Source organism: Garra rufa, chromosome 13, assembly GCF_049309525.1.
Source record: "Garra rufa chromosome 13, GarRuf1.0, whole genome shotgun sequence".
In the NCBI taxonomy this organism is placed as follows: Eukaryota; Metazoa; Chordata; class Actinopteri; order Cypriniformes; family Cyprinidae; genus Garra; species Garra rufa.
This window is the reverse complement of record NC_133373.1, coordinates 23,054,948-23,082,756: the sequence shown is the minus strand read 5'-3', so window position 1 is coordinate 23,082,756 and position 27,809 is coordinate 23,054,948. Positions and strand designations below refer to the sequence as shown.

Genomic DNA, 27,809 nt, shown 5'->3' with positions numbered 1-27,809 from the left:
AAATGTAAAGATGCGATTTTCTAGGCCGATAAGATGAGGAACTACACTCCCATTCTGGTGTAATAGTCAAGGAAGTTTGCTGCTGTTATATGGACGCAGCAGGCGCAGTAATATCACGCAGCGCCTGAAATTAGTTCCCAGCTGGGTAACTTCCAACGAGGAAACGCTCCCTGTGCATGCAGTTGGTCACGTTGTGCTGCGTGATATTACTGTGCCTGCTTCAGCCATGTTACGGCAGCAAACTTCCTTGACTATTACGCTGGAATGGGAGTGTAGTTCCTAATCTTATCGGCCTAGAAAATCGCATCTTTACATTTTCCGCCAGTCTTAGTACACGATATAACTGCAGAAGAGTCAAGTTTTAAATAGGACAAATACCGAAACTCGTTGGTCATTTTTGAGCGTGATGCTATTGGTCTAATAGGATTCAATGATCTATGCTATGCTAAAAGTGATATCGCCAGAACAGGAGAATGAGCCTATTTCCCAAAAAAGTGGAGTGTTCCTTTAAGAAATAAGTTCAGATGCTTACATGGATACTGAAAAAGATCTTATAAAATAGTTTAGATTTTTATGAAATGTAGTGGTACTAGACAACTGCATAGGAATGCTTTTAATGCTCTTAAAGGAATGTTTTATTTGAATTCTAACACAGTATATGGCCTGCCTTTTGTGACACAAATGCTACATATGTTAAAGCAGCGCAACAGTTATAATTCTGTTTTTAGTGAAATTAACAAGTGATTTCAAAAGACAAACAAAAAAACTATTCTATTCCTAAATGAACAGACATTTATGTGAACAGCAGTTCGCAGGGGCAAAATTCACCACTCCAGCTCCACTGGGTATTTTCCTGTGAGACAGGCTGTGCAATGACCAAATCTAGTAGTCTTGGTGCTGATCCGCTCATCTTTCCCACGTGACTCTATCCCACCTTGAACAGCAGATACCAGGCCTTCAACTGACAGATAACGGACACTTGTAGCACCTGTTCAAAGCACAGAAAATAAAATTATCAATTACATTTTTTTGTTTTCATACTTTTTTATACTGTGTATTCATTACAAAACCTTAGCCATTAAGCAAATCTCTGCTCCTGACTTACCAATATAACCTGCTATATTCTCAAACTCTGGTTTGTTAGCAATTAGCTCCTCTTTGGTAGGAATGTTGATGCCCATGTAGCATGGGAACCGGATTGGAGGTGACGCAACTCGAATGTGGACCTGTGAAGACAGTGTGTCTGTAAAAGTAGACCAAAGCAGCAAACATACAGCACTGATTCAAATATATTTTACCTCTGTTGCGCCTGCTTCCTTTAGCAGTTTAATAATAGGGGAGATGGTGTTGCCCCTCACAATCGAATCATCGATAAGCACCACTCGCTTGCCAGCAAAGTTATCAGTCAATGCACCAAACTTCTTGGCAACTCCAAGCTGACGTAGGCGAGTGTTTGGTTGAATAAATGTTCTGCCCACGTAGCGGTTCTTACACAGCACCTCTACATATGGAAGGCCAGACTGAGAAAGAGACAGAATGTGTTGGTAATGGCTCAATGAAAATAATAAAGCATTATGACAGGTGTGTACAGCATCCTTTTTACTCACTTGTTGTGCATATCCTAATGCTGCAGGTGTGGCTGATTCTGGAACAGTGCTCACTACATCAGCATCAGTGGGAGCCTCAATGGCCAACTGCCGTCCACAGCGCTGCCTCACTGTATATACCATCTGACCTGTAACACAAAAAAAAAAAAACTACTTATTTCACCTAGTACTATATAATTATATTATTAAAAAAAAAATTCTCCTTAATGTATTGAGAAAGATTTATGTTTTTGAAAGAAAGTTTCTTAATAACCGCTTATATATTCCTGTGATGGCAAAGCTGAATTTTCAGCAGCCAATCCAGTCTTCAGTGTCACATGATCCACCAGAAATCACTAACTTGCTGACTCAAGAAACAAACATTTACTATTATTATTATTAATGTTGAGACTGGTTGTGCTGCTTATCATTTTTGTGGAAACAGGATGTTTTTTTTCTCCTCCAAGATTCTTTGATAAACATACTACGGAAGCCACTGAATAAAAAAAAAGGCAATTGCGACTTCTTATCTCACAATTCTGACTTTTTTCCCTCGCAATTGTGAGATATAAACCTGCAATTGAAAGCTATAAAGGCACATTTGTGAGTTTACACACACTTTCTGTATGGAAGCCTATTTAAATAAAAAATAAAGGCAATTATGAGTTTTTCTCTCACAATTCTGACTTTTTTTCCTTGCAATTGTGTGATATAAACTCGCAGTTGTGAATTATAAAGTCAGAGAAAAGAGAAAAAAAGGCACTTTTGCGAGTTTATATATCAATTCTGACTTTATAACATGCAATTGTTAGTTTGCATCTCGCAATTCTGACTTTTTTCTTTGCAATTGTGAGAAATAAACCCACAATTGACAGTTATAAAGTCAGAATTGCAAGATAAACTCGCAATTCAAGAAAAAAGGGCACATTTGCGAGTTTATATCTCGCAATTCTGACTCTATAACAAACTTTTGGTACGGAAGTCCGTTTTTTCCACTGAATAAAAAAGAAGAGGCAATTACGACTTCTCACAATTCTGACTTTTTTTTCTCTCGCAATTATGAATTTAAATCTCGCAATTATGACTTTTTTCCCCATCGCAACTGTGAGATGTAAACTCGCAATTGAGAGATAATAAAGTCAAAATTGAAAGATAAACGTGCAATTCTGAGAAAAAGGCACATTTGCGAGTTTATATATCGCAGTTCTGACTTTATTACATGCAACTGCAAGTTTACATCTCACAATTTTGACTTCTCTCGCAACTGTGAGATAAACTTGCAATTGCGGATTTTAAAGTCCGAACTGTGAGATATAGCTCTCAGTTGTGACTTTTTGTTCTCAGAATTGTGATATAAACTCGCAGTTGTGAGTTATAAAGTAAGAATTGCAAGATAAGGAAAAAAGGCACATTTGTGAGTTTATATCTCGCAATTCTGACTCTATAACACACTTTCTGTATGGAAGCCCCTTTCTGCCACTGAATAAAAAAAGGCAATTATGAATTTATATCTTGCAATTCTGACTTTTTTTCCCCTCGCAACTGTGAGATGTAAACTCGCAATTGAGAGTTATAAAGTCAAAATTGCAAGATAAACTTGCAATTCTGAGAAAAACTTGCAATTCTGAGAAAAAAAAGGCACATTTGCTAGTTTATATATCGCATTTCTGACTTTACAGCAATTGAGAGTTTACATGTCGCAATTCTAACTTTTCTCTCGCAGCTGTGAGATATAAACTCGCAATTTTGAGATATAAAGTCAGAATTGTGAGATATAACTTGTAGCTCTGACTTTTTCTCAGAATTGTCATGAACTCGCAATTCTGAGAAAAAAAAAAGTCACAATTGCGAGTTTATCCCCGGGTTTCAGAGACGAGTCTTAAGCCTAGTCCTAGACTAAAATGTAAGTCTGTTTCAACTGAAAGAAACTTGCACTGACCGATCTTAAAATATATCAGTGCCTTTGTTTTGTTTCAATATGCATACCAGTAATGTTTTTTCCTAAGGCAAGTTTATAAAAATTACTTAAATGTCCTAATTGAACTATGACTTAATCCTGGCTTAGGCTAAGCCCTGTCTGTGAAACCGGGCCTATATCTCACAATTCTGACTTCATAACAGGCCATTTTAAGTTACTAAGTCAAAATTGTGAGACATAAACACGCAACTCTGAGAACATATCAGTCTTTTTTCCCCTCAGAACTGGACTTCATAACTCGCAATTGCAAATTATTATCTAACATTTCTGAGAAAAAAAAAGTCAGAATTGCGAGATGTAAACTCGTAATTGCAAAAAAAGCAATTACCTTCCGTTTCAGTGGCAGAAACTTCCATAACAGACAGTTGTTTAAAACAGAAATCTTAAAAATGCTAACTGTCTTGACTTTACTTGATACATTTAGAGAAAACTGTGTTCCCTTTTGCTAAAAAGGCATAGAAACACCCATAATGCACTGTATTTGATCAAACTGTCCATGAGCTGGGATACAAAAATGGAAGCATGATCTGACATTTTAACAAAAGCATCATATGATGGAGTTTAACTGAAAAAAAAAAAAAACCTGGACATCTGAGTCCAGGAACAAGGACAAACTATAAACATTGTTTATTATTTACACATACTACTGACATCTGGAATGAGACAAGGTGGTTTCAAATCTTACTGACCCCAATCAGTTGGTTTAACCCAAATATTACTGTTATATCTCAATGTTTAAAATCATTCTTATGTTTTGAGTGAAAGGAACAATTATGAACTTGCCTTCAAATATGGAGTCTGGCCTGGCAAAGTAAACATACTCAAATATGCAGAAGGCAGGAGGGTCTCCCTCTGGTCGAGGGACAACACTCAGGCTCTTCACTCCATTTTTAGAGATCTGGACGATCTCTCCAGGCTGTACTTCACGATAATACCTGACAAGAGAAAAAAAATAAAAAAAATACTCAAACAAACTGATAAAATATGCATCAGCTGCTGTGTGCAGGCTTAGAACATACTTTGCTCCAATGGACTGGAAGCTGCAGGACTCAGAAGAGACCACCCAGCCTTCTGTGTCAGCTTCTCCAGTACCTACAGAATACGAAAGACAAATTAAGCACCATTCTAGACCTAAGGTACAGCACAGACAGGCCAGATACACCCCTTTAGCATTTATTTTGCATCCTGTGTCTGTCATGAATATATACATATTCCATTTCCTAAACTCAAATCAGATGCAGAGATGTGTTCACCTCAAACCTGTTCCCTCACTGTTGAATCACACACCTGAGCTGTGCAGTTTGGAGACGGGCACTAGACGTCCAAGAGAAAGAGGCCTGTTTCCATAGGGGTCTCTCACAGCATAGATGACATCTTTATACATCACTAGCAATGAGTACGATGTAGGCGTCTCCATCATCAAGTTCTTTATGCTGAGAAAAGCAAACAATGAAAGTAAAAAAATAAGACTTCATTTTGCAATCCATTATACTGACAGGGTCCAATCAGATGTTGGGATGCGGATGGACATGCATAACTTACCGAGCCACCCAATCAGGAGTGTCTAGCTCCTCCATGGGTGGAGTCAAAGCAAGGAGCTGGGTAATAATTTCACTGTCTGAGCTGGTGGACAGGCCAACGCCATGTCGCATAACCTACAACACAAAAACTTTAGAGTAAATAAAAAAAATGCCTCCCTTCGCCTGAAGCTGTATAAGGAATCTCATGTAATCCCATAGAATTAAAGCCCACCTTCTTGCGCAGTGCAGAGGCATTGACCAGTTCTCCATTGTGTGCCACTGCAATCTTGCCATGCAGCGTGTCTACCACAAAAGGCTGGCAGTTCTGCAGCTCAGAGATGCCAGTGGTGGAGTACCGCGTGTGTCCGATGCCTAGGTTACCATTGCGCAGTTTCAGCAAATCCTCTGCTTTAAAAGCTGTATTCACTAAACCCATGCCCTGTGAGAAAGCAATTATGTCAGGCATGTCTAATCTTGCATTCACTGCTGTATGTTGAAATGTGTTGGCCCATGGGTCAGGAACAAATCATGTTGTAAGTGAGAGGTAGATGCTGTATGCATCGAAATGCTGTGTTATTCCTACATTACCTTCAGGGTGGTGTATGTCGGTGGGTTTGTTCCAGTACTCGTGACAATTCCAGCACTCTCCTGACCCCTGTTGAACAAAGAGATTTGTTTATTTACATTAATGATCTACAATAAAGTACAGTGCCTTGCGAAATTATTCATACCCCTTCATTTTTTTAACATTTTGTTATGTTGCTGCCTTATGTTAAACTACTTTAAATTACCTTTTTCCCCACATCAATCTACACTCCCTACTCCATAATGGCAAATCAAAAAATAGGTTTTTAACATTTGTGCAAATTTATTAAAAATAAATTTTTGGGACACTCAAAATTTAGCTCAGGAGCATTCATATTGCTTCTAGATGTTACTACACTTCGAGTGGAGTTAAACTGTGGCAAATTCATTTGAATGAGTATGATTTAGAAAGGTACACACCTCTCAGTCAGAAAAGGTCTAACAACTAAAAAAATGCATATCAGAGCAAAAACCAAGTCCCGAGGTGAAGATAACTGCCTGTAGAGCTCAGTGACAGACTTACGTTAAGGCAATGATCTAGGGAAGAGTTCAGAAAAAAATCTGCTGCATTGAAGGTTCACAGAAGCATTATCCATAATGGAAGACGATTGGAACAACTAGGACTCTAGAAAATGTCTGCCAGCCCCCATCCAAGCTGACAGAGCTTGAGAGGTGAAAAGGTGAGGCAATAAATGGCAGATAATTGCCAAACGCAGATGTGCAAAGCTTGTCACATCATGCCCAAAAAGACTTGAGGCTGTAAAGGTGCTTCAACTATGTACTGAGTTAAGGGTATGAATACTTATGCAATGTACTTATTTCAGTGTTTTATTTTTAATAAATTTGTAAAATTTGCAAATCTGGTTTTTGCTTTGTCATTATTATGGTGTATGGAGTGTAAATTGATGTGGGGAAAAACTAATTTAAAGCAGTTTAACACAATGCTGCAACAAAACAAAATGTGAAAAAAATGAAGGGGTATGCAAAGTACTGTAGATGTACCAATCAAAATGTGGTGTCAATTGGTTTTTAAACAATTCATTATATTCAGCAAGGACACATTAACATGATAAAAAAAAATTACAGTAAAGACCTTGTAAAAGATAAAAAAATTATTTCAGAAAAAATGTTGGTCTTTTTCTCTTTATCAGAGAATCCTGAAATTTTTTTTTCATGAAAATATTTTTTAATAGCGCGGTTAAAAAAATTCATCGCGATTAATCACATCCAAAATAAAAGTTTGTGTAATATACGTGTGTGTACTGTATATATTTATTTATAATGTAGTATATGTCACACCAGTGTCACATGATCCTTCAGAAATAATTCTAACATAAAGATTTGGTTCTCAAGAAAATGTCGTCCTATTATTGTTAAAATAGTGCTGTAAAGCCAATTAATCACGATTAATCGCATGCCAAATAAAAGTTTGTTTACATAATGTGTGAGTACAGTATATATAAATACACACTTACATGTATATATTTAAGACATATGTAACATTTATGCACAAAATTAATCATATATTAATATGAATTATATTAGTACTGGGCATTAATTAATCGTGATTAATTGCATCCAAAATAAATGTTTTGTGTACATAATGTATACAGTATACAAAATATATACTGTATGTGTGTCTTTATATATACACATTACACACGCATATATAAACAAAAGTTTATTTTGGATGGGATTAATCACGATTAATCGATTTGCCAGCACTATTTTAAACAATAATAATAAGAAAGTTTTTTGAAAACCAAATCTTCATATTAGAATGATTTCTGAAGGATCATGTGACACTGGTGTGACACAAGACTGGAGTAATGGCTGCTGAAAATTCAGCTTTGCATTACAGGAATTCACAAAATGTGCATATAGTCAAATACAAAACATTTACTTTAAATTGTTTTAGTTTTTTTTAGACATGAAAAATTTTTACTGAACCCAAACTTTAGAAAGGTAGTGAATACCGACACCTAGAGATGTGAGGAAGACATCACACAAAGGTTTTCAATTACTGTTAATGGGGTAAAAATGATCTATTCAGTTATTCATTAGTATTCATACCAAAAGTAAAGTGGTCATGTGGTTTTTATTAAGCTTTTAATATGTGACCCTGGACCACAAAACCAGTCTTAAGTCGCTGGGGTATATTTGTAGCAATAGCCAAAATTACATTGCATGGGTCAAAATTATTGATTTTTCTTTTATGCCAAAAATCATTAGGATATTAAGTAAAGATCATGTTCCATGAAGATTTTTTTGTAAAATTCCTACTATAAATATATCAAAATTTAATTTTTGATTAATAATATGCAGTATTAAGAACCTAATTTGGACAACTTTAAAGGTGATTTTCTCAGCATTTTGATTTTTTTGCACCCTCAGATTCCAGATTTTCAAATAGTTGTATCTCAGACAAATATTGTCCTATCCTAACAAACCTTATATAAATAGAAAGCTTATTTATTGAGCTTTCATATGATGTATATATCTCAGTTTTGTAAAATTTAACCTTATGACTGGTTTTGTGGTCCAGGGTCACATATGGCTTTAGCCTTCAGTACCTGAGTGTACATGATTGAAACAGATTTTTAGATAAGTACTATTAATTTTTTTGATATGCTAAGTTTTTGAATAAGCGAATGTACTTTTAATAGAAAAAAGAGTGCAGATATTGAGACACACTAATGTTGTTTGTTGAAGAAGGGATATTGCATGTGGTAATTCATTAGAAAACATGTCTTTGCAAGACTAGAGTCTGTATAGAGAATGTGTCCCTCCCATTCTTTCCCGCTATTTTACACCAACAAAATCAAAATCAAGCCAAATCAGTTTTTATGAGTGAATGACTGCACAGAGTGAGACTAAAGCAGATCAAACTGGTTTATGTGAAGCGGTTAGCCAGAGAATGAGAATGACAAAGAGGGGGAGGGGGAATTAGAGCGAGAGAGGGAGAGAGAGGGGGAGAAATAGAGTGTGAGTGAGTGAATGAGTGAGTGAGTATGAGAGAAAAGGAGAGCATGAGGGAAAGCATAGAAGCTGATCCTAAAGATGTGACCAAATAACCACAAAAGACATTCAAAATAGACGTGTTAGCACAGCCAAACGCCTCTGAGCCCTTTCCACGTGTCTTATTGAGTAAGATCGACGCAGCAAGTGCAGCTCATTCGCCAAGCCACTTCTCACATTTCCTCCCCGGCCCTCCCCCACTGCACGCAGCTTAAGCCAGTCATGAGGCTGTTCTCTGTCACGTGGCTGTTCCTAACTGGCTCAGCCGCCTGGTTGCCTTGGACACTGAGCTTAAAGTCAACAGGGAGGGGGAGCAGAGAGGATAAAGGCAGAGGCGAACAAACAGAAGCCATTTCTAGGCAAGCTTAGAAACATGGAGCCTGAAACAGACCAACAAAGGCATGCTGGGGAGGACAAGAGGCAGAGGGACACAGCTGGACACTGGAGAGGGGAGGAAGTGAAAGCTCTGCTTTCCGTGTGGAGGGAGAGACAAGCCTGGGAAGAAGAAGAAACCAAGGCCAAGTATGAGGCCATCTCAAGCCGTCTGAGAGAGCTTGGGGTGTGTAGAGACTGGCTTGACTGTAAGGCCCAGAGTCGGGGCATGGCTCTTCCAGACTGGAGGCCTACGCAGACCGTCTACAAACACTCTTCCGCAGATAGCAGGCCGTCGACCCAAAGGCCTTACGTGGCAGATGAAGAGCCGACAGCTGCCAGAAGAGAGGAGCCTGCTCCACTGCCAGGTCTTCAGGAAGGTAACACTTACACCATAACAAAGCTACATTCAGGAAAATACAACGTTTTTGAAGGAAGCATTACCATTGGATTTTGATTCTTTTTTTGATAGTTTATATGTAGCTTGCATAATTAAATAATTTCAATAGTATAATAAACAATAATTAAAAAAGTAACTCACATTCTACAACATTTTTTTATATTTCTTATTTAACAGAGGTTCTCAACCAGGGGCCAGGGCCCACCAGGGGCCTCCAAATGACTTAAAATTACAAAATCAAGCATTAAAACACCAAAACAACTAAAAAGAAAGTAATGCGGGGCAAAAGATTAATTGCGATTAATCGCATCAAAAATAAACGTTTGTTTACACAATATATGTTAGAAAAAATATTTAGAAAATATTTACATGTCTATATTTTTATTATTTATTTAAAAATATATTTAAAATACAAACACATTTTTCTTAAATAAATCCATACATGTGTGGATTACATACATATGTACATTTATATATGCATAATACATATTCACAGTACACGCACATATATTGTGTAAACAAAAACTTGTGAATGCGATTAATCATAATTAATATTTTTCCCAGCATAAAAAAAGCCAAAACAACAAAAAAAAAACAAGAAAGAAAAAAGATTAACAATTCTTTATCTTCAATCCTTAATCTTCATCCAAAAAAACAGTAAAAAACAAAAAAAAAGCAAACAGAATTTGGGATTTTAAATGGGTCATGAACTGCCTTTTTTTGTATTGTTCTCTGAGGTCCTCTTATAATGTTATCAAGATTTTTATATCAAAAGACATCACAATTTAGGGCTGGGAGATAATTCGATAACGATAATTATCACGATATAGTTTTTTTTTTTTTTTTTTCGATAAAACGATAATGACAGTTCGATAAGCGCTCGATAATGTTTACTCACTATTCGTAACGCTGCCTAGGCATTTTGCAGCCTGCACTTCCGGATGCCGCACGCAGTATTTAGTTTACAGTCACAGGGCTCTACAGTGCGACCATTTCACTCGCATTTGCAACTGACTGTAAAGCGGAGCTTCAAAGGTTTCTACATGTTTTTGCAATGTTGAGTAATGTATCACAGACACATCTCACGAATCCTTTCATAAATAAAGTGTAGAGAGAGCGTAAATAAGAGACTGATTGCAGTAAAGAGAGCGTCGTTGATTATAATAGAGCTTTGTGAAATCGCGAACTAAGATGAGTGACAGCCTTTAATAATTTTTTAGGGAGTTTGTAAATGAGACATTGATCAGTTAAATAGACAAGTTATTATTAAGTGACTTACATTGACTGACTTCAACACTATAGCCTGATTTTGCTCTATTTTGTCATCAAAAGTAGTCTGAAACAAGTCACAACTGCACGCATCTCCATTCAAACACAGCAGTGTTTCGTTTATGAATGAAACATGATTTTTTAAACGAATCTATTGAAATGATTCAATTTCCCATTCATAAAGACAGTCACTTGGTTTATTGCCGAATGAACCACTCGTTCGAATGAATCAAAAGAATGATATGATTCAGTAATTAAATCAGTCTATTGGCGCCACCTGCTGGCAGATCTGTTCAGTTATTTAAATCTTTAATATTTCTGTATTCAAAATTTAATTAAAACATTAAACTCAACATGAATTTATGATTTTCATTGCACTCATGTCACCTCTGAGCCTCATTAAACACATGAAAATGTAAAAACAAAGGTAAAAAACAAAATTCCCCTGTAAATCATTTTGAGGAGTCAAATATCACAAGCAAATTTATCAGAGTATTGATTATAGTTTAGAATGTGCTCCTAAATCTTTTAAGTTAGGAGCACAAGTACTCCTAGCAAGAAAAGTAAGCGTAGAGCCCTGAGCCATTATTTTTTTATTTATATTGTCAAACAGCTAAAACATTTTACAAAATGTTTTAAATCAGCTGCACAAAGGAATTGTATGCTGAAAAGATTTGTCTATTCTTATATTTGCTGAATGATAAACATACTTAATCACTTTGCAAACTCTGCATTTACAGTCAGAGCCATGTTACAAGTGCTGTATCATATTACAGTTCTTATTTTTTTATAAACGTTTTATATATTCCATTATTAGTTAGCCTGGGTGTCCCCATACTGCCTTGCGCAGCGCGATTTTATTCACGCTTCTAGTCAGTCTGGAAACCATGGACCTAATTTTCACCTAAGATAGGGAACCAATCACAGAACGGGGAGGGAGCAGCAAGACGATGACGCCTTCTATGCGACTCACTGGAGGATCCAGCATGGCAGCAGACGCAAAGTTATCTTTCGTGTCTACACTGGACGCGAGCGGCGCGACCCGACGCGACAAATGACATTAGAACGCAAGTTTATTTTGAAAAAAGAGCAACTTTTGGCGTTCGCTCTACATACGTCATCCGGTATAATTGAAACGATTGGCTATGAGCTACGCACAGGCGCATTTGATAGACATTCGTATCGCCCAATAAACGGCTCTGGGCATTCGTAAACCACGCCTCAAATACGAGAAAATGAACATGTGGTTCCCAGACCACGAATCATGACGAAGTCATAACGTGGTCTGGTGATAGCCAGGCTAATTATTAGTAATAATGGTAACACTTTACAATAAGGTTCATTAGTTAAACATTAGTTAATGTATTAACTAACATGAACTAACCATGAGCAATACATTTGTTACTGTATTTACTAATCTTTATTAGCGTTAGTTAACGGAAATACAGTTGTTCATTGTTTGTTCATGTTAGTTCACACTGCATTAACTAATGTTAACAAGATTTTAATAATGCATTAGTAAATGTTGAAATCAACATTAACAAAGATTAATAAATTCTGTATAAGTGCAGTTCATTATTAGTTCATGTTAACTAATGTGGTTAACTAATGTTAACTAAAGAACCTTATTGTAAAGTGTTACCGTAATAATATTGTATTCTATTGATGTTGATTTTACTAGTAATATTCTAATCTGTATTCTACCTCAATTGATCATTGTTTGGAAAGTATTTGTCATTTTCTGACAATAAACCATAAATAATAATTAACTGTCTGGTTTTTCTTTCATTCAGGAGTAAAAATTTGCCTTTAAAATTGATAGATATAAAGATTTGACATTCATCGTGATAATTATCGATATCGACTGATATGAAAAAAATTATGGTGATAATTTTTTTTTGCCATATCGCCCAGCCCTATCACAATTTATAAGTAATAAGCTATTCTCTGTCCTGTTTTTAACCCTCTTTATTAGAACTTTCTGTTTGAATAGGCGTAGCAGATATATGTGATTTAGGTCAAAAGCGCATAAATACTCAGTACATAGGGCTGGGTGGTATGACGACATATATCGTTACCGTGAAATAAAATGTCAACCATAACAGATTTTTTCATTCTGTGTATCCACCTTTTTCCTGAGAAACCAATGAGCGCCGCCATGATGGATTTTAACTTTCGCTTGGGTGCTCTCGTGTTCAGGTCTCCATAGAAATTAATGTTAAAACAGGGCAAAATAGGTCAACTGAATGAATTAAACGTTTTCAACATAACTAAAAATGAAAATGTGCATAATGTTTAGCTGGGCTGTTGTTGGTTGCCACAGTATTAAGGAAATCCTGTAAAGTACTTGTTTTGCACACCAGCAAATCTGTTTGTATCCGGTGTTGTGCCCATTTTCGACCCATTATTACCCCCTCTCATTGAAATCGCTACTTGACTGCCTAATCCTAACCCCACCCCCACACCTAACCCTAAACCTACCAATTATGAATAGAATATTTAAATTAGGGCTGCACGATACATCGTACGCGATTGACATGCGTATCTCATCAGTAAAGCCGGTTCTGTGATTATTAGTAAACCTCCATCACATGCGTTCAGATGGCACGGTATTTAAAACACCGAGCCGTAGATCACTGAAAAGCTACACAATTTCACGTTCAACATCGAATGCGATTTTGAGTGCGATTTGGCGTAGTTTGTCAGTGATTTACGTCACTGTATATTAACTGCCGCTCCAGCTGAACGCACGTGATGGAGATTTACTACTAATCAAAGTACCGGCTTCATTGACTAAACGCGCCTCACAACATTGTGCGATTAATCATGCAGTTTTCAGAAAAATTTACATAGCGTTTTCTTTTCATCCAGCATCTGTATAATGCATTATAAAGCAGTGTTAATAAGTGTAGTGCAGCTTTGTGTACAGCAATAATCAAGAAAACCCTATCGCTGCTTATCATTGAGCCCTGTATTAACTTTAGTTTGTCAAAATATAACACCCTTTCCTGCTTACGAAGTCCTTCTCTATATGATTTAGCAGTTATTTTTTCCATGGTTTAGACATCACAGATTAGTAGAACAACATCTTCAGTAGTACATTAACTGTGCAATCGATACTGTTGTTTACATCCCGAGTGTCGCCACAATGGCCGCGTATTCGGGTAAATGAACAAAATGTGATATATAGTCGACACAGCATCATCTTTTAGTTTCAATCTTTCTGATTCTGCATCAAATTGTGCCTTGTTTGTAAATGAATCCACGGTAAAATGAAGTGAACAACGGACCAAGTTCTTCCTGATGTGGTCTGGAACTTAATTAAAAATAAAGTTCATCCACTCTTTCCTAACAATGGGATCAGAAGGAAGGAAATGCAAAGACTGCATTGTATAGCGTCTTGTTGTATTCTGAGACATCTTTATCTTTTGTTTTCTGTGTAGACCTGCGTTCGCCTATTGTTATTTACACAACAAGCGCAAATTGGGGGTAGGACTAAACAAGGACTAAGGCAGTGATGTAGAAGCAGGCGTTGATCATCTTCTCTGGAGGCAGTGTTTAGCTCCACCATTACATCATAGAGTGGCACATTTTAAATGTCATTTTGGCAGACTAGCTTCAATATAAGTTGTTTTTAGCCTAACGAAAAAGGTTTGAGTTCTGAAACTTACAGGATGTTTTTATAGCACAATGACCTCTTATATGTGACCCTGTACCACAAAACCAGTCATATGGGTCAATTTTTTGAAATTGAGATTTATACATAATCTGAAAGCTGAATAAATAAGCCTAGATACAACTATTTGAAAATCTTGAATCTGAGGGTGCAGAAAAAATAAATAAATAAATCAAAATATTGAGAAAACCTTTAAAGTTGTCCAAATGTTCTTGACAATGCATATTATTAATCAAAGATTAAATTTGGATATATTTACGGCAGGAAATATACAAAATATCTTCATGGAACAAGATCTTTACTTTAATATCCTAATGATTTTTGCAATAAAGAAAAATCGATCATTTTGCCCCATACAGTGTACTTTTTGGCTATTGCTACCAATATACCTGTGGTACTTAAGTCCAGGGTCACATATGTCAAAATATCAAGGACATTTTAGTTTCTGTGTTCACCCCCTTTAAAAACCCACCGGGTGGGTGTATACACCTGGCCCCCATTGTTTATACTAAATACTAATGTTGCCAAACCTGTTGTTAAGTGAGAACCTATTTACTTCTAGGGCTGGAAGGAGGAAGGCACTGGTCTGACAAGGAGGTCCGGGCTCTTCTTACCGTTTGGTCCGACAAGGAGGTTCACAAGCAGCTCCAGCGCTCCCACAGAAACAAGGCCATCTTCCAGGAGATGGCACGACGGCTGGAGAGCCGACACGGCGTGGTGCGAGACTGGAGACAGTGCCGCACCAAATACAAGAACATGAAATATGACTACAAAGTCAGCAAGAGTCAAGGCCGGCCGATAAGATTCTTCGCTGAGCTTGATGCTATAATGCAGGGCAAAGACATCACGGGTGGATTTGAAGAGGAAGAGTTGTCTAGAAACATACCAGACAGGGACCAGCTGGCCATGAGACGTGAACCTGCCGAAGAACAGGTTATCAAGATCGATGACGGTAAGATTTGTGTTATTAATTACAACAAACCATGATGGAGTAAGTTTGTCATCTAGAAGTATTATTCCTTTTAAGATGAAAGTCTGGCAGAGATGCAAACAATAATGAATGCCGCAACTCATCCACTGATTGCAAGAGAAACAGGTGAGTTCTGATGTTCATTTTAAATGTTATTTTAACATCTTCAGCTCCTTAAAAACTCTTGTTTTCTTCTTCAGCAACAACAGCAGCAGCCGCAAATGAGATGAATGTAATCACAGTGCACGACTCAGGCAGAAACTGGAGTGAGGAAGAGGTGGCCGCATTGCTTCAAATCTGGGCCGAAGAAGGCATTCAGCAGCAGCTACAAGGCTCAACCAGAAACAAAGACATATTCGTGCAGATTTCACGCAGGCTTCTTCAGCAAGGCGTGGAAAGGGACTGGAAACAGTGTCGCACCAAGTACAAAAACCTTAAGTACCTCTACCGTTCTCTGCAAAGAGGAAAAGCCGACATCGGAGATCCTCGCCGCGTCATGAGATTTTACGAACAGCTGGATGCCCTTTTGTCCAAGCCTCCTCGAAGTCGACTGAGCTATGCTGAGTTTTCCGACTCTAATCATTTATTGAGGAACTCTAGAATGTTTACTCCACCAACATTTGAGGAGCACTCAATGGGTGGACTTCCACATGATGACAATGACATTGTCGCGGTTAGATATGACCAGCCGACCATTGATGAGGCTGTTTTAAGATCTCCTTCCATTTCTGCAAGGGCCTTTCAGAACCAAGTTGAGACCGAAGCGATTTTAACAAGACCAGAGGATGTGTCAAATGTTGAATATGGGATGCCTGAGATGAATGCCACAGTAGTGAGGTCAACTGGCAGCCCTCAGATAGAATATGAACAGCATGTCTCCTCTGACTCCATCACTGCTGTTATATATGACGATAGTCAGAAGTACAGAAGGATCCCAGGTAAAAAAAAACAAAAAAAAAAACATTATAACAGTGGTTCTCAACTGGTTTTGCATCAGATATCACATGGTGGCCCATAGAATGACCCAAATGAAATAAAGTGGGCTAAAAGTTCTAAAAATTACATTAATGAACTGCACATAGCTCAATTATCCTTCTTGAATCCATATTTATTGCAGTTTCAGTCATATTTTACTTTTATAGGCAATCTTCTGTTCATGGTTTTTGAAAATGAGGGCATGTTTAAGGATGATGCACCCTGTCCATATTGCATTTTCTAAATGTGTACCAAAATGACAGTTTGATCAAACAAAGCTTTTGACGTCAGCAACACAAGATATGGAAAGCGATTCCCTCCCTTAAACAGATAAGCCTATTTATTCTGCTATCCTATTTACACAAAGTTGATTTTATTATCTGCCACAGTGTTGTCAGATATAGAAACAGACCTTTTTTTGTTGGTCACAGCCCATCAGTTGAGAACCACTGATTTGTGATCATTTTAAATGCAATGTTTTATGCTGTATATGTGCTTATAATGCTATTTATTTGCTTTCTCTCAATATGTGTGCATTTATTTGCAATGTAGACATTAGCAACCAATCATACACAAGAGGAGAGCAAGTGGCGGCTGCCAAAGGAAGAAAGAGGAAAGCTGCAGATGAAGGTATTCTCCTCATTACAGAGACATTCTCAGTTTTGTAAGCAATGTGCAGAGTGAGAGTCAAGTGTGAGTCGATCTTGTGACTTCAGTTTGACTAATAGAATCAAGACAGGAATAATAACACATTGATAGGATACATGGACAGCATTTCATAACAGATGAAAATGTGATTTTAAAAAACAATCCTGAACTATTCAGTCAAAACTGAGTCATTACACTGCAATAAATTATATTGATAACTGAAAATATATTCATTATAAAATTAAGTCACTATTATTTGTGTCTATGACTAAACATAAACACATTAAGAAATTGTCAGAATACAAACATGTTCTTTGACCCATTTAACATATCTTGTGTGTTTAGGGGATCGTTTGCTTTGCAAACAGTTTCATCAGAGCACTGATGATGGAGAAAGCAGCACAGATTGGTCTGAGAATATAGACTTCCAATGCAAAGAAGAGGAGGATCAATACATTCCGATCATGGAGATCACCTCTGTGTGTTCAATGGCATCTAACGCAATCACATCTGAACAACTGGTGAGACGGCAGGACAATGGAAGTCTATTGATCTGTGATTCAACTGCATAGCTGCAGGGCACTGCAAACGATTACTGCATGTTCCTTTTTTGCACTATGAGCTATATCAGCATTCATAATACATTGTAACACTAAGAAAACAGAGCAGGCAATTGCAAAAGCTGTGAATTAGCCATGTTCATTCTCTTGTGCTCACCAAGCCTGCATTTATTTGATCCAAAATACACCAAAAGCAGTAATATTGTGAAATATTTTTACTATTTAAATTAACTGTTTTCTTTTTGAATTTATTTTAAAATGTAATTTATTCCCGTGATCAAATCAAACTTTACAGCATCATTACTTCAGTCTTCAGTGTCACATGATCCTTCAGAAATCATTCCAATATGCTGTTCAATATTTTTTTTTTATTATTATCAATATTTAAAACAGTTGAGTACAGTTTTACAGGATTCTTTGATGAATAGAAAGATCCAAAGATCAGCGTTTATCTAAAATAAAAAGCTTTTGTAGCAAAAGATTTCTATTTCGGATAAATGGTGTTCCTCTGAACTTTTTTATTCATCAAAGAAACCTAAAAACAATTCTACTCAGCTGTTTTTAACATAATAATAAATGTTTTTGAGCAGCAAATCAAAATATTAGAATGATTTCTGAAGGATCATGTGACTGAAGTCCTGATGCTAAAAATACAGCTTTGATTACATAAATAAATTACATTTTAAAATATATTCAAATATAAAACAGTTATTTTGAATAGTAAAAATATTTTTAAATTGTACTGTTTTTGCTGTACTTTGGATCAAATAAATGCAGGCTGGAGAGCAGACTAGACTTCTTTAAAAAACATTTAAAGTCTTAAATGTTCAAAAAAATTCAAAATCTTCCTCTTAAAAACTTTTGACTGATGGTGTATATATAAAGCATATAAGACTATGTCCTATATGCTTTAAAAATCCAAAAAGACAATATAGAAACACTAAATATGTACAAAAAATAAATGTATTTGTAAATGTGGTACAATAACTTTTTTTTCTTAAAAAAAAACTAACATTTTTAAGTTGGAACTATAGAAAGTAATGATTAAGATAAACCTCATTGGGCTACCTAGATTGACTGGGGTCCAGGGTGGGTGGACCTTATGTCTGTACATCCTGAAAAACCCTAATTTAAACATTATTTAATTGTTCACTCCCCAGGTGAGATGCAAATTATGTCAAATAGATCCCTGCTGAAAAAACATCTTAAACCAGTCCAAGATGGTTGTGGGTCTTAGCTGGTTTTTGATGGTCTTCCACCTAACCCCCCTTTAAAATCCAGGTTGGGAAACTTAACAAACCAGCATTTTAGTTTATTTTAGGTTTAGTGTTTTTTTTTTTTCTTCAGTTTTCAGCAGGAATGATATTAAAATGTTTTTAAGTTTCTATAGCAATAGTCTCTAACTATACAATAAAAGTCACCTCGATAGGATACACTTACCTGTGCTGCAAAGCAACAAGTCCAAGTGTCAAAATCTGCGCGACCTCCAGTTGTGTTGGCCATTCTCCCGCTGCCACACAGCCGAACACCCCGCATTCCTCCCCAATGCCCGACTCCTCAAACTCCATGTCCTCTCTGAGGCGAGCTGAATGGGTTTGTAGTGTTAGCGTGTATTTCCACGCTGGCTGGAGTCACTCGAAGCACGTGTTTCCTCACACAGCGGAACATGCGGCAGAGGATCTGGCAACACAAATGCTCAAATGAACAAAAACGCCAGTTTTGAAGTGTAAGTTAGAGAAGATGAAAAAATAGAAAAGTTTTAGGGAAAAACTGCAAGTTTTGTCTTGAAACGTACAAAGTGTAGTGGGTAAATTGTAACGAGGTCGATCAATATCTTGCGCAACACGCCCTAACATCAAGGTTGTTTGCAAAGATTCAGAATGATTGTTTGCTTCAAAATAATATCAATAGTTAAGTCTTTTGTCTTTTAAAGTATGCAGATTAAGATTTTGCCCACGTGGTGAAGATGGCATTACTCTGATTGGTTTTTATGAATCGGCAGAGTGTCGTAACGCGTTGCTCTCGTGAAAATAAATGAGTTGAGTCTCACTCCTCCTCGACATACTTGATATCAGCCTTTCTCTGAAGTCCAGGTAGTTTTTGAAACGCTTGCCTTAAACCCAGCGACCCAGGATAATCAAGTTTCTAATCTTTTTTTGCAGGAAAAACGAAGCTCAACAACAATGTCGAACGCAACAGGTAAGTTTGGTTTCATTCGTCTGCTTGATTATTTCTCTGTTCACCATGTTTTACCGCTTTGCAGTTGCGCAGTGAATAAAATGCACACATACGGCATGAATTAACACTTCTTCTTTGCAAAACAGAATTAGTTACGTTACTAGAGGTGTATGTAAGCATTTTCAGCCAGGCTAAATCAGAATGCGGGTCAGTGTCAAATCTGTAATAATAAAGTAGAAATCTTTTTAAAATCTAGTTTAAATCACGTGACAAGTTTATAGCGCTGTATTCTTTCTGTTGGTGTTTTCTTAAAAAAAAAAAAAAGATGGTTGGTTTTTCCATTAAATAAGACTAAAAATAACTTTTAAGAAAGTAACCCTGTTTTAAAATCAAATATTTGAGTCAATCAGTTTTTCTAGGTTTAGTCCATTTGTTCTCACATGTGACTCTAGACCACAAAACCAGTCATAAGAGTCCATTTGTAGATGTATAAGCTGAATAAGTAAGCTTTCCATTGATGTATGGTTTGTATGGATAGGACAACATTTGACTGAGATACAGCTATTTGAAATCTGGACTCTGAGGGTGCAAAACATTTAAATATTGAGAAAATCACCTTTAAAGTTGCCCAGATGAAGTTCTTAGTCATGCATGGTACTAATCAAAAATTAAGTTTTGATATATTTCCAGTAGGAAATTTACTAAATGTTATGGAACAGGATCTTTACTTAATATCCTGTTTTTTGGCATAAAGGAACAATTGATAATTCTGACCCATACAATGTATTTTTGGCTATTGCTAGAAATATACCTGTTCTACTTATGCTTTTGTGGTCCAGGCCAGGGTCACATATGTGACATTTAAAAAGAAAATAATGAATAAAAACTACATTAAATAAGAAAACTTTGCCAAGCCATTATGAGGGTCTAAAGGGTCTTTTATGTTTATCTGAAAAAATGGCTTCCCTGTGTCGGTTATGCCACACTCATTTTAATTTGGCAGTTTAACAAACTATTTACGGCAACAAATGTTTTTTAAGAGCAAAAAAAAAAGCTTAACTAAAAAAAAAAGCTATAATTTGCAGTGATTTACATCTCAAAGTCTCATACCTTGACATTAATTTATGTGTTTTGTTGTTTTGGTTTCTATGTGTAGAACTGAAACTTGGTCAAAAACTGAACGAGGGTAAGACCAAGCAGATCTTTGAGCTTGTGAATGAGGCTGGTCATGTTCTGGTCCAGTCTAAAGATCAGATCACAGCGGGCAATGCGGTTCGAAAGGATCAGATGGAGGGAAAAGCAGCCATTGCCAACAAGACCACCAGCTGTGTGTTCAAACTTTTACAGGATGCTGGTGAGATTTCCTTTCTGTTGTTTTTATTTTTATTTTTTTTATTTAATCTTTGCACAATGTTACAAACAATATTCATTCAAAATGATTTTGGTGTACTGTCAACAGGCAAGCAAGTAGTTTTGGTCCACAATCAAATACTGTTTATTTAATAAAAATTATGCAGTGCAGTAGTGCCCAAACTCTTGCATAAGTTTCTTTAATCTAGTTGAAGACATTCATGAGGTAGGCCCAAATTCAAAGTTGCAAGAGAGCATTTACCATTTACTTTTAAAATAGTTCCCACAACCTCAGCAATTTTAGTGAATTAAAGTTGGTGTGCACACCATGTGCAGCTCTTGATGAAAGTTTTACTCTGGGGAAATGAGTGCCTTGTGACAGCCATGCTTCCTTTAATTCAACGGAAAAGTACACGCATGCTTGCTGTGTTCAGGCTATTAAGACTTTGTCATACTTATACTGACACTGACTGTGCAGAGTATATCACTGTACTCTTCTTGAAAATGCCATTAATGTACTACAACAAATTTGCCATCCCTAATAGGATGCACATAGTAAAGCAATTCATTACTCTTCCACTTTCTTTCAGGGTTCAAGACAGCATTTGTCAGGCAGCATTCTGAAACTGCTTTTGTGGCATCCCGATGTGAGATGATACCCATTGAGTGGGTATGCAGACGGATAGCCACAGGCTCCTTCCTCAAACGCAACCCTGGGGTCAAAGAGGGCTACCGCTTCACTCCTTTAAAAATGGAGATGTTTTTTAAGGTGAGGTTCTGTTATTTAGAAATAAAGTTGTTGAGAAGGTTTTTTTTGGTCAGTCACATTTCAATGTAATTGTTTGCCATTTAACATTTCCCATATTGATGCCTTCAGTTTGTCTTCCATTGTTCTTTGTTCAGGATGATGCTAACAATGACCCTCAGTGGTCAGAGGAGCAGCTTCTGGCAGCTGGTTTTGAGCTGGCAGGTTTGACTATTGGCCGCTGTGAGGTGGACATCATGAGCAAAAGCACGGTGGCCATTTTTGAAGTCCTGGAGAAGGCTTGGGCCACACAGGACTGCACGCTGGTGGATATGAAAGTAAGAAACCTAAATATATTGAACTAGCACTTTTGAAGGTAGTTTCTGTTAGGGGTGTGCGGTTTTATATATTTAGAGTTCACACTTTCACTGCATGATTTAGTCTATTAAAATACATTTAGAATTCCCCAAAATTCAATTTAATCAATTGAATTGGCGGAACTTAACGTAAACAATGCCATGAAACTCGCATATTTTGCTGATTGTTGCTGCTGAAAATGATCAATCATTATCGTGTTATGGGCTGTACTAATCGGTCAAACCGGGAAAAACATTTGGAGTACTATACACTGCCGAAAGTCATAAGAAATCAAGGAGAAGAGTGCAAAATCTGTCTGAGGAACAAGAGGTGTTTGTGGTTGGACAAACTGAACCATGATTTCCAGGGCAATAATATTGATCACATTGAAATCTTAGGCTAGTATCTTATTCAATACTGCTCTTACGTATCTTTACCACCTATTAACTTAAGTTTGTCAAAATAATGTTCCCTATCCTGCTTACTAAGTCCTTCTCTATATAATTTAGCAGCTTCCACATGTTTCTCCGTGGTTTAGAAAGCATAAATTAGCAGGAAAAAAGTATTTGGTACTACATTAACCATGCAATCCATGCTGTTGTTTGCATCCGAGTATCGCCAATTGGCCACACATCCAGATAACCAGTGACATTTTTCACCAAACAAAGCATGATTGCAAATGTGATACTGATTTCATGAACAGCTTAATAAACAAGAAGTTAATATTAAGTGATTTACATTTTAGACATAGTTCTTGTTTTTGCTGTGTTTCGTCAATGGTTTCGCTGTTTCGTTAGTGAATCAATCAGCCGCTTGAACGAATCGTTTGAATTACTCAGTGATTTACCGCCACCTACTGGCAATTTTAGTTTTATATTTAAAGTATATTTCCCCTTTTTCCACCAAATAATTTCAAATATCAGCAACCTTTTGTTTTAAAACATCAAATCATGTCCTGCATTAAACAGTCTGTGTAAGTGCATCTAAATGCCACTTCAGATGCAGATTCTGTGCCCAAACCTCTGCATTGCAAGCACAAATCTTGTTGATACTGATTTAATTTGATTATTAACAAGCCTATATTGTCTTCCTTAAATTTAATCAATAAATTAAAATAGTATTTTACAAAAGAGATGATGCATTCATTTAGTTGCTTGGTAATAAAATCGGCCTTAAAAAGGTAAAAATGTCAAACGTTCAAAAACAATTTAAACTTATTGGAAAAGTTAATTTCTGTTACTCCAGCAAACTAACTGGCACAGAATATCAAAAGCTTTAGGAGTCTGTTGTCCTCGGCAGTCTTAAACCCTATGTACCAGCACAACAACACTCTCAGCAAATATCATCTAATTATTGTTAAAATTCCAAAAAATATTGAGAAACTTTAACTTGAGAACTTAATTTTGTTGTCATTATCGTACAGCCCTAGTTTAACTGTTGGTAGTGATATTTGCTACTATTGACCCCTACAGTAAATGCAGTTAATGTCTATAAACTTGAATTTTTAGATTGAATTTGGTGTGAACGTGACCACTAAAGAGATTGTGCTGGCTGATGTGATTGACAACGACTCGTGGAGGCTCTGGCCTGCTGGGGATCGCAGCCAGCAGAAAGACAAACAGGTAAATAGTCAAATGTCTGTATCAGGCATGAAGAGGATTTACACTGCTTCTTTACCTGAGTAAAACTCGCAGCCAGTGAGAGTTTGGTATTAATTCTGAAAAAAGCATATGTCCTTCTGCTTGATTTTGTGTGATTTATATGAGTATGAGTGTCAGTTTAAATGGTTTTCTCTGTGAAGGTGTATCGTGACCTAAAAGAAGTCACTCCTGAGGCCATGCAGATGGTGAAGAGGAACTTTGAGTGGGTCGCAGAGCGAGTCAAGGTACAATGTTTTACAAAATGATTGATTCTGATGTGTTTGTTTAACTTGCATTTCTACATTTTCATGTAGGATGCTAACTGAAACATTTGTAACTAATGGCAATCTATTTGCGTGTGCATTTAGCTGCTTCTGGAGTCACAGGCGAAAGGAAGAGTTGTAGTTCTTATGGGTTCTACCTCAGATGTGGCTCACTGTGAGAAGATTCGTAAGGCCTGCGGCTCTTATGGCATTCCCTGCCACCTTAGAGTCACCTCTGCCCATAAAGGGCCTGATGAGACACTCCGCATCAAAGCTGAATATGAGGGTATGACCAAACACAACTAACACTAAAAAAATTGGTTTAATTACTGTGGTTTTCAATATTGTAATCCAGAACGCTTTAAGTGGAGTGGGTTTGTTGCATAACTTAATAACTAATTAAATATATCAATGTTTTTCTTCTCAGGTGATGGAGTACCCACTATCTTTGTCGCAGTGGCCGGCAGAAGTAATGGCTTGGGTCCTGTGATGTCAGGAAACACTGCATATCCGGTCATTAACTGTCCCCCTATTACCCCCGATTGGGGTGCTCAGGACATCTGGTCATCTCTTCGCATGCCTAGCGGTACAAATTGATTTAAATGTCTTTAAACATAATGATTATCTGTTTGTAATTAGTGAGTCAAACTTTCAAATTGTATGTGAAATAGTAAACATTCTCTCATTCTTACTCTTTCAGGTCTGGGTTGCTCCACAGTTCTTTCTCCAGAAGCTGCTGCTCAGTTCGCAGCTCAGATCCTGGGTCTAAATGACCATTTGGTTTGGGCCAGACTCCGAGCATCCATGCTGAACACCTGGGTCTCCCTGAAGCAGGCCGACAAGAAGCTGCAAGAGTGTAGCCTGTAATAAACCTGCATTTTCATTCCCTTCGACCACTTGTACATTTCCGCTTACATTTTTGTGTACACATCTGTCATTGCCTTTGTACAAGCCTATGTGAAATGCTGACCTAGAGCTTACTTGCAATAATACCATTTCAGGTGTACATTACGTTAATAAACATTCCTGAGTTACATTTGTCTTGGTGGTGGTTGTTCTCAGCAAAAATGAAAACATAAAAGCCAAGAGTGTGAAAAACACTGTCCTACATCAAATTCTCCAAGATTTACAGGAAGCCTGAGTGCTATATGAAACCATGTGAACTCTAGTGAAAAAATATTCTGTAAAATGGGTCTCCTCCTCCGCAGATAATGATTGAATGATATAACTGTGCAACTTAAAGGCGGGAAAGTGTTTGTGAGGTAAACCTAAACGCTAGCAAACAGCGCCATCTAAGTGTCAGCTTTCGGAATAACAGCTTATGTTGATTGTGAATTTAACGGTAAAAACAATTGACTCACTAGCATGTATGATTGTAATTTGTCAATATTCGCAGATTTATGGTCCGCCTTCTGAACAAAAAACTGGTCCAGATTTTATTTAGTAGACTGCCACTACAAATTACTAAATGACAACAGATGATCAATTATTTAAACTAAATCTGCAGCAAAACTGCTCAACTGAAATGAACTGTCATTAATAAAGAATGATACGTTTAAAGCTTTTATTGAAGATGTAACATTTCTTATGTGTTAAGTGTATGAGTCGAAATGGTAGGTTAATTTATAATTGTAGATGTCCAAACACATTAAAATAGTCCTAACAAGAGGACCCCAGTATTATGTAAACAGTAAATAATATAATCTATAAATAATAGTAAGTTCTCCCCATCATTATAACCAGAGAATTCATTTTACACTAGCCTAAGGAAGGTCCATGAGATAAAGTATGCCTACAGCCATCAACACCAGTACCTGTTTTTACTTTCTCAATTTTTGTGCCGATGTCTACATAGCCAAGCATTCTTTTCCCATCCCACTTGGTGTGCTTTATGGTGACCATTTCATTATTAGAGCACAGACTGTCTCCTTTTCCTTGGCTTGTGCTGCAGAAGCTTTAGTTTGGAGAGAGGCTAGTACCTCAGCACTGAATCCGGGATCTTCTCTGTTGCTGGTGTACCATCTCTTTATTGATTGTAGATGGTAACCCTAAATCGACGGTCTCTCTGACATAATTGTAGGCCTTAGCTGAAAAGAACTGCAGAGTAAGCGCCAATGATTTAAGAGCTAGATGGTATTTTGTGTGACTACATTTCTCCCTCTTTAGAATCATCACATCAGGGCAGTTTTCAAACATGAAGGCTCCATTCACTTTCATTCTCGTTCTTTTGCTGGTACTGTCTAGATTTCTTTTCATAGTGATTGATTGCTTTAAAAGCAGCTTTACAGTGAGGTTCTTCGGCCTGCCGAAGCAGTAGCTGTGCTCATTTCTTATGGGAGTTCGAAAATGGAGCTTCTGTTGCAGTATCAGAAGTGTCTACACTGCCTCGTTCCCGTTATTCAGGGGATGTGAATCTGTTCCTGAAAAACAAGGTTTTTGTTTCTTCTGAGTTGGAAATGTATATTCTCTTTCTCTGTTATACACTACTCGTATACTCTGTCTATATAGTGTCTTGTTAAAGTATTCATACCCCTTTATTTTCTCACGTTTTGTTATGTTGCTGCGTCATATTAAACTGTTTTTCCACACCAATCTACACTCCATGCACCATAATGACAAAGCAAAAACAGAATTGTAACAACACTGCCCAGTTGGAAGGTGAATCTTCTGCCAAGTCTGAGGTTCTGAATGCTCTTGACTGGGTGTTCATGAAGGCAATCTCAATATTTTGGTGCATTGAGCTTTTCTTCTACTCTGCTACTGAAAATAATGCCATAACACGTGGATGCGACCAGCACATTTTACTTTTTGTACTCTGCAGGTGATGAGCAGTGCCTGGTATTCTTCAAACAAGGTGCCTGGAATTGAGGCTCATCAGGCCAGAGAATCTTGTTTCTTACAGTCTGAGGATCCTTTAGGTGCTTTTTTTTTTTTTTTTGCAAATTCCAAGTGTGTTTTCATGTGTCTTCATTGAGGAGAGGGTTAAGTCTTACCACACCGCCATAAAGCCCAGATTGGTGGGGTGTTGCAGTGATGTCTGTCCTTCTGCATGTTTCACCTTTCTCTACATATAATCATGGAGCTCAACTAGAGTGACCATCAGGTTCTTAGTCACTACTCTAACCAAAGCCCTTTTCCATCAATTGCTCAGTTTCGCCATGAGGCTAGCTCTAAGAGGAGACCTGGCTGCTTCAAACTGCTCCCATTAGGGGTAATGGAGACTACATGCTTTTGAGAATCTTCAATGCAGCATTTTACTGAACTCTTTCCTAGATGTGTGGCTTGATGCAATCCTGTCTCTGAGCTCTACTCGCAGTTTTTTTAACATCAGGGCTTGGGTTTTGCCTTTTACTAAGACATGTGTGCCTTTCCAAATCATACCCATTCAATTGAATTTGCCACAGGTTAACTTCACTCAAAGTGTAGTTAGTAACATCTAAAACCAATATGAATGCTCCTGAGCTAAATTTAAACTGTTCCAGTTAGGGTATGAATACTTATTCAATGGAATCATTTAGGTTTTTATTTTTAACAAATTTGCAAAGATATTAAAAACCTTTAAAGATGTTAAAAGTCTTTTGCTTTGCCATTACGTTGTATAGCGTGTAGACCGATGTGGAAAAAAGTAATTTAAATCAGTTTAACATAAGGCCGCAATGCAACAAAATGTGAAAAAGATGGGGTATGAATACTTTTGCCATGCTCTGTATGTCTACATT

General features: G+C 37.1%; 2 protein-coding genes across 5 annotated transcripts; one reads left to right on the top strand and one right to left on the bottom strand.

Annotated features, from left to right (window-relative positions):
- Window positions 1–472: 472 nt before the first annotated feature.
- ppat (phosphoribosyl pyrophosphate amidotransferase) lies at window positions 473–19,751 on the bottom strand. 2 transcript variants are annotated; one of them, XM_073853022.1, is made up of 12 exons: window positions 19,623–19,751; window positions 18,998–19,237; window positions 5,673–5,739; window positions 5,317–5,523; window positions 5,107–5,219; window positions 4,852–4,997; window positions 4,584–4,656; window positions 4,348–4,499; window positions 1,608–1,735; window positions 1,299–1,520; window positions 1,106–1,226; window positions 473–988 (listed from the first exon to the last, which is right to left on the bottom strand). In XM_073853022.1, exons 2-12 carry the CDS (start codon window positions 19,123–19,125, stop codon window positions 825–827), a joined length of 1,521 nt encoding a protein of 506 aa, XP_073709123.1. In that variant the 5' UTR covers window positions 19,126–19,237; window positions 19,623–19,751; the 3' UTR covers window positions 473–824. The 2 variants fall into 2 exon arrangements, with proteins under 2 accessions (XP_073709123.1, XP_073709122.1); XM_073853021.1 differs by lacking the exon at window positions 19,623–19,751 and adding an exon at window positions 19,353–19,463.
- paics (phosphoribosylaminoimidazole carboxylase, phosphoribosylaminoimidazole succinocarboxamide synthetase) lies at window positions 9,031–25,126 on the top strand. Of its 3 annotated transcripts, XM_073853010.1 has the most exons (15): window positions 9,031–9,439; window positions 14,967–15,356; window positions 15,432–15,500; window positions 15,575–16,312; window positions 16,902–16,979; window positions 17,343–17,518; window positions 19,720–19,756; window positions 20,892–21,089; window positions 21,676–21,854; window positions 21,989–22,168; window positions 23,696–23,809; window positions 23,989–24,072; window positions 24,196–24,376; window positions 24,518–24,676; window positions 24,791–25,126. In XM_073853010.1, the coding sequence occupies exons 1-15, from the start codon at window positions 9,061–9,063 to the stop codon at window positions 24,955–24,957; spliced, it is 3,129 nt and encodes a 1,042-aa protein (XP_073709111.1). In that variant the 5' UTR covers window positions 9,031–9,060; the 3' UTR covers window positions 24,958–25,126. The 3 variants fall into 3 exon arrangements, with proteins under 3 accessions (XP_073709111.1, XP_073709112.1, XP_073709113.1); XM_073853011.1 differs by lacking the exons at window positions 9,031–9,439; window positions 14,967–15,356; window positions 15,432–15,500; ... (1 more) ...; window positions 16,902–16,979; window positions 17,343–17,518 and adding an exon at window positions 19,205–19,283; XM_073853012.1 differs by lacking the exons at window positions 9,031–9,439; window positions 14,967–15,356; window positions 15,432–15,500; ... (1 more) ...; window positions 16,902–16,979; window positions 17,343–17,518 and adding an exon at window positions 19,577–19,595.
- The last annotated feature ends 2,683 nt before the right edge of the window (window positions 25,127–27,809 follow it).

Bases quoted from the DNA above. Each gene is read 5' to 3' on its own strand.
- paics (XM_073853010.1), top strand. From the start codon at position 9,061: ATGGAGCCTGAAACAGACCAACAAAGGCATGCTGGGGAGGACAAGAGG. The intron at 9,440-14,966 runs GTAACACTTACA...ATTTACTTCTAG, and splicing joins ACTGCCAGGTCTTCAGGAAG to GGCTGGAAGGAGGAAGGCAC. The intron at 16,980-17,342 runs GTATTCTCCTCA...TTGTGTGTTTAG, and splicing joins GAGGAAAGCTGCAGATGAAG to GGGATCGTTTGCTTTGCAAA.
- ppat (XM_073853022.1), bottom strand. From the start codon at position 19,125: ATGGAGTTTGAGGAGTCGGGCATTGGGGAGGAATGCGGGGTGTTCGGC. The intron at 1,736-4,347 runs GCAAGTTCATAA...TTTGTGTTACAG, and splicing joins GCCAGACTCCATATTTGAAG to GTCAGATGGTATATACAGTG. The intron at 989-1,105 runs GTAAGTCAGGAG...TGCTTTGAACAG, and splicing joins GAATATAGCAGGTTATATTG to GTGCTACAAGTGTCCGTTAT.